The sequence below is a fragment of the Pseudochaenichthys georgianus genome, chromosome 4, assembly GCF_902827115.2.
Source record: "Pseudochaenichthys georgianus chromosome 4, fPseGeo1.2, whole genome shotgun sequence".
NCBI classification, from domain to species: domain Eukaryota; kingdom Metazoa; phylum Chordata; class Actinopteri; order Perciformes; family Channichthyidae; genus Pseudochaenichthys; species Pseudochaenichthys georgianus.
This window is the reverse complement of record NC_047506.1, coordinates 40,395,172-40,401,962: the sequence shown is the minus strand read 5'-3', so window position 1 is coordinate 40,401,962 and position 6,791 is coordinate 40,395,172. Positions and strand designations below refer to the sequence as shown.

General features: G+C 41.9%; 1 protein-coding gene across 9 annotated transcripts in view; it reads left to right on the top strand.

The window, feature by feature from the left end:
* The window catches only part of mcf2l2 (MCF.2 cell line derived transforming sequence-like 2), a 175,616-nt gene that overhangs the window by 98,078 nt on the left and 70,747 nt on the right, over positions 1-6,791 (top strand). For all 9 annotated transcript variants that reach the window (XM_034080623.2, XM_034080615.2, XM_034080622.2 and 6 more), the window contains exon 16: positions 3,860-3,926. In XM_034080623.2, coding sequence (XP_033936514.1) covers positions 3,860-3,926 — 67 coding nt within the window. The remainder of the gene's footprint in view (positions 1-3,859; positions 3,927-6,791) is intronic.

Sequence of the window (6,791 nt, the reverse complement as noted above, 5' to 3'; positions counted from 1 at the left end):
TCAGCTCCTAACGTCTAACCCTATCGTCTATTCCTTGACCTCTGAGTGAAACGTCATGGGGTTAAGAAATAGTGCATAGGAGAATTCAAAAGGATTTAGGAGAAGAGACTGCGGTGCTTTAGAGCAGTGCTTCTCAAACTTGTTCAGTAATGTACCCCCTTTGAAACATTTTCTCAGCCAAGTAGGCCTACCCCCTGACCGACCCCGAACATTTTTGATCGAAAAAGCCTATATAAATAATTACAATATAGTGATGTTCCCTCAGTGTGTGATTTATTAAAATACAATACACACATTTGACATGTTTATATGAGGACCCCCTTGGTGGTTCTAGGAATATTTTATATAAAATTGTGTTTTCTATTTAATTTATTGTAGGCTACTAAGATTATTTTTGTAATCATGCATGGTCTTTTTTTAATACATTTTTTTTTTCTTTTTTTTTTATAAATCTCACGTTCCCCAACGTACCCCCAGGGGTCCGCGTACCCCCATTTGAGAATCACTGCTTTAGAGAATCCGATTGCACTTTCACTATCCGACGTGTTTATGATGCGCCAGCGGACGTCATACAGTCGTGCTGCTGTGGGAAAACTATGGAAAACTACAGTTTTCTATACAGCGGACTACAACGGCGAAGTCCCTCCCCTTCCGGTGGATCTACATGGGACCTTATTTCGGGAAAAAGTACCTCCAGTTTGCACTTTAGTACAGCGATTAAGTAAATGTACTTAGTTACTAACTTACATTCAACCATTGATAGCGGTGACAAGTCCATATACATGTTGCCTTGGTGACATACACAGTCCTTTTAACCTGAACATTATATATACAATGTTATAGGTCCAAATAGATGTGCCTTAAAGTATTTAATCAAGTGTCAATAACGGTCTTTAGTATATACCTATTTCTACTGTTTATGTACTGTTATTGTATACCGCTATTATACACTGTATATCACACATAGTCATACCATTGGTAATACTGTTCATACTGTCTACTATTATACAATACAGCACTTTAATGCTTCTTTTGCACTCCCGGATGGATGTTAACTACATTTTGTTGTACTCTGTGCAATGACAATACGTTAAATCTAATCTAATCTTATTCTAATTTTAAAAGAGAGATTAAGAGACTGACCACATATTTATTCATTTGTGCAATTTCCTATGCTCAGTAAAGACACTTTTTACCTGTGCTAAAAGAGTACTGATGATAACCAGAGCCTTGTACTTTGGGTTTGTAATGACAGTTATACATAAAGCTCAAATAGTGAAAATAAACTTTTAATTTGCTCTGAACATTTCCGTTGTCAAAAACATTAATTTCTCATTAAGCGATGTTCAGCAGAATATGGAATGCATGTCCTCACAGTTGCATCAGTTTATTGGCACATCACATGAAATAAACCTTAGTGTGTGTGTGTGTGTGTGTGTGTGTGTGTGTGTGTGTGTGTGTGTGTGTGTGTGTGTGTGTGTGTGTGTGTGTGTGTGTGTGTGTGTGTGTGTGTGTGTGTGTGTGTGTGTGTGTGTGTGTGTGTGTGTGTGTGTGTGTGGATAGGAGCATAGGCAAGTGATTGTGTGCAGGACATGAGCACATGTGTGAAATTGTACAAATCAGTGCCAGCCTTTTAGTTACACAGCACAGTCAGGTAATGAAGACACAACACTGCCGACTACTGTGTCCCTCACATTCTTAGTTATAACAGGGTTAGAGAGAAGCCATTCACTTACAGTCTGCGTCTTGCTTAGGTCACCTGGAAACTGAAAACCGTTTACATGCAGACGGCAAACACTCTATTCCTGTGTGTGTGTGTGTGTGTGTGTGTGCCTTTTAGCACAGCTCTGGACATCTGATAACATGTGTCCACATGTAGAGGACTATATTTGCTTTGTTCCATATTTTATTTGCCCCTCAAAAACAGTATGTTACAATGCAGGTGTCACACACACATTACATTCAGTTTGCTCTATGTCTTCTTTGTCTCTTGAAGAAAATTGACTAGGGTAGAGATGTCATCAGTGTTACCTAATGTTGAACCTGCGTTACAAACTGGAGGCTCCATTTGCTATCTAAGAAATCCACTCTTTTTGCAGTTTGGCCAACATTATAGTATATAATATGATTGTTTACTTTTATGGTGCGTTCACACCGGACGCGATGCGATGTTTGGGGGCGGCGCGATTACATGTAAAGTCAATGCAGAGACGCAGACAGACGCAAATTCGCTCCGACGGCGAGCATGAAGCGGTGGACGCGGCGCGAATCACGCGATTGAGGCGATTGAACGGTCAAACGCGAGAGTTACATTTGTTCAACTCAAGCGTCAAATTCAGCTAATGGCTGATGTTTTCTGGTTGAACGTCAGTGACGTCAGGCTGAGATCCTCACAGCTGATTGGCTTCCGCGAGAACGCGTCACGTGAATTTGACGCTCGAGTTGAAAAAATGTAACTCGCGTTTGACGCGGCACCGTTCAATCGCCTCAATCGCGTGATTCGCGCCGCGTCCACCGCTTCATGCTCGCTGTCGGAGCGAATTTGCGTATGTCCGCATCTCTGCATGTACTTTACATGTAATCGCGCCGCCCCCAAACATCGCATCGCGTCCGGTCTGAACGCAGCATTAAAGCGAAGCAAATATTCGCATCGCGTCCAGTGTGAACGCACCATTACAAAAGGCGGCATATTCCGTTCCAAGGGAAATTCCCAGGATATTAATCCTCATTGTTTGACCACAGATGTTCCAGCTCCGGTTGTTCTGTGCATTCATGCCATTATGTAAAATGAGAATTCAGGGCATGAAGGCAAAGTCAAAATAATTAGTGGAGTGGAAGATAACTTTGCCCGTACATGTATTCTGCAAAGGTTATTCCATGTTATGTCTTTCTTAAACACAAAAGAGCAGTCAGACAGGTTTTTTGTTCCAGATTGTTGAGCATTGTAACATATATAAATACTTATTCTACATCTCACCCTCACGAAAAAACAGGTTACAGAAAAAGCCAAGGGATCACCAAAGTCTTGAGAAGGTATCCCCTGGGCAAAATACATATATGTTCAAAATTACAAAGGTATATATCCAATAGTTGTTGGTATGACCTGACAGGAAGAGCTTGTAATTCTCAGAGCTTAGATCTTAGTATGATGAACTTTGACTTCCTCTAGTGTGAAGAATATCAACAGTTTGAAATGAATGTTGGTTAACTTAGACCTGTACATGTGTGTGTGTGGCCCACCCTGTATGCCTACCATACACCGATAGCGCTAAAACTGGGTTTTTGTTTATTCACCTGGACGGAGAATTTGTGTACATGTGAACTAGACTTAAGAGGAAGCAACACAAAATATATTGGAATGAGAGGTGGGCTTGAGGTACTGAGTATACTTTGTTTTAACTCGCTTTCGTTTTCCGTGAAGGAATAATGTTCTTCTAAAAGTGCGATAACTGTAACAGTGTGACGGCCAAAGCGCTCAAACTTGAATTAATGTGAAGTAACTGGACCAATGAATATATAAGAAAACGATTACATTATTTCCACCATTTTCCCAAAGTAAAGGTGGAGTTTCACTTCTTTATTATGGTGCAATATCTTTTACTTTGGGAGACAAATTCTGATGACACTACTGGTCTTCCAAATACCCACAAACCCTCTCTTCTCAATGAAGGTGTCCTTACAACTGCGGCAAACATTTGCTGGTTACTTTTAATGAATGTGTTTGGGAGTTTGCAAAGTTAAGAGAAAAGTGGATGGATAAAGGTTTTCATGTTTACTTGCAAGACATTTCTGCTGGAGGGATTTCATTATAATTTGGTGTGAGTTAGAATTCACTCCATTCTCTGTTCTGTCTCCGCAGACACATCATGACGGAGCTGATTGAAACAGAGAGGCTGTATGTGGAGGAGCTGCAAAGCATCATGGAGGTACAGTATGCCACCTTACTAGAATGTCCTTTACTTTACACTGCATCTGGGCTTACTTACAACACATCTACATTCTTCACTGTTCAGTTGTATTGGCTAGCACTTGAACACATTGTACTCACAACAGAGCCGGCCAGCTAACCAATCAGAGCAGACTGGGCTCTGGTTTCAGACAGAGGGTGAAAAGAGGTGCTGGCAGTATGAGAAAAATAAAGAGCTTTTTGAACATTAAAGCATGGAGACATGTCACAGTAGCGATATAATATATAAATATAAACCTGAAAATGAGCACAATATGTCCTAATCCCTGAGTTCATTACCGATTAATGTTCCTTTTAATAGAAAGCATACTGTAAAAACAAATATTTTCCTAATCTTCAGACTCCTGTCCGTGTATAAACTTTATAGTGTCTCCTGGGTTGAATATGTCCAATTGATATTCTGTTGGATTACTCACACCGCAGGCTAGTGATGGCAGTTTGACACTGAAGCTTCGAACGGAGCTTCAACCCTGGACTTCCTATTCCATAGAAGCAGTGCTTCGAAGCTTGCTTCAAATCACGTGACATGTGACGTCCGAACCAGCAACTGCTTCATTTCCTGAATGAATCACTTGACTGGTTCGCGGTCCATTCACGCGATGCAATGCACTGCCTCGTCTCGATTCTGACAGGTTGAAACAGTTTCAAATTTGAGCGCTTCAACACTTTATGACCGCTCTAAACAATGCGCAATGTGTGGGTTGTTGTAGTTTGCGTTGTTGCCAGGGGTGGACTGGCCATCTGGCATACCGGGCATTTTCCCGGTGGGCCGACGTGCCTTTTGGGCCGACACGTCATTTCTTTTTTTTTTTCTGAAGTCCCGGCCCATAAGACGGGTATATTGGCCCTCTGTTTAAATGTTTTTAGTAATTGACACTGGGCCGGCCCAATCAAATCTTTAATCACCTCCCCCTTTGGGCCGCTCGGTGTGCATCATTAAATCACGCCCCCAGGAGGTGAGCCGGCCGTTGAAGCCAAACTTCCTTTTTTTTTCGAGAAAAAAAAAAGTTCGAGTTAGAAATGGCGAAGGCGAAGGCCAAGCGAAAAGGGAGAGCAGAACAATTGCGGGCAAGAAAAAAGCAGGCCCTTCGTGCTGATGCTGCCGCTTGTGTCAAAATAACCGACATGTTTAGTACAGGTGCAGGTCCATCTTCTTCTAACCCGTGGCCGATATTGGTGGTGAGGAAGATGATGAGAGGGAGAGAGATCAGCGCGAGTGGGGAGAGCGAGGAGAACTGGCGGTAAGCAGAAGCTAAGAAAATTAGGAAAATATTATTATTAAGGTTATGATACTCTGTAGTTCTGGAACCCATTAATATCCCTTTGATGAAGCACTAACTAATAAGCAAAAATATTATAAGAGAAACATTCGTTAGCCTCCAAGCTAGTAAGCTGGCTTTTTTAGGTTTTCCCTGGCAAGTTAAAATATAGCTTAATGGGACTCTGATACGTTGTCTCATTGAAAGTTAACCAACATTCATGAACCATTACTGTCAGCTTGTTTCGTTTAGTGTATTTACTTATTTGGTTATAAGGGCAACAGTGGTCTTTTGGGACCTGAAGAAAATGTTTATAGTCAGCTTGTTGTGGTAGTTTTGATTGACAATATATAGAATGAATAATATAGAAATAGATAAAAAATGGAGGCACACATGTAGTTTTGACCATTAACTGTGTGGTATTGTTATGTCAATGCCTATTTGGATGGACCTCTATCAGGGAATCCATTCATTCTGTATCATCGTGTTGAGCCAGGTAGCATCCCCAGAGGAGGAGAGTGAGGAGAGCAAAGAGCAGGAGGACATAGATTACTTTGCCCGCCCCGAGCCATCTATGTTACAGATGTTTTTACAACATACCAGAAATCCAGTTGTGCAGACGGTATTCACCTGTAAAGATGGCACCAGCAGAAAGTGGCGTCATATTGCAAGGGACGTCATATGTTGTTTTGTTTTGTATGTCTGGCATTTGGGAAGAGGACTGACACTGGCACATTTATAACTGGAATGTCAGATTGGAGGCACGCACACCAGCGTACAGAGGAGCACAAAAAGAGCATTACACATTCAACCTGTGCTGAAGCTTTTTTCTTACGGTGCTCTAAAGCAGACATCGAAAGCATGTTTGCTGGCAGTCAGATGTCTGCTCATAGGGAACAAGTCCGAAAGAGACGTCAGGTTTTGGAGCGTGTGGTGGATGTGGTGAAAGTGCAGGCAGGTGGAGAATGAGGGAGCATATATGCTAGCTGACAACACCGTGGACCACGGTAACTTTTTGGAGCTCATCCTTTTATTAGGAAAGTATGATGTCTGGTTAAAAGAGCATCTGGATGATTGCGTAGAGAAGAGCAAGAAATTGCACCAATCCAGTGGAACAAAAGGTAGAGGGTCTCTCATCCCCCTACTCTCCAAAACTACTGTTAACTCCATGATAGAAACTGTTGGTAGTCTAATCAAAGAAAGTATCTCCAGTGATGTCCAGAAGGCCGGAATGTCTTCTGTTCAGCTGGACACAACACAAGACATAACTTCTCAGGATCAGTGTTCAGTAATCTTAAAATATGTCAATGAGACTGTGCAAGAGAGGCTTGTGGCTTTAGTGAAGTGCCACGCATCCACCGGACAATACTTCAAGCATCTGAAACTGGACAAGGGCATGTGTGTATAGGTAATGCAACGGATGGAGCATCCAATATGAAAGGCCGGTACAAAGGATTTTCTGCACTGATGACCTCCCAGTCACCCACTCATGTCCATGTGTGGTGCTATGCTCATGTTCTTAATCTTGTCCTGGCTGAAACTACCCAAAATGTCATCGAATGTGG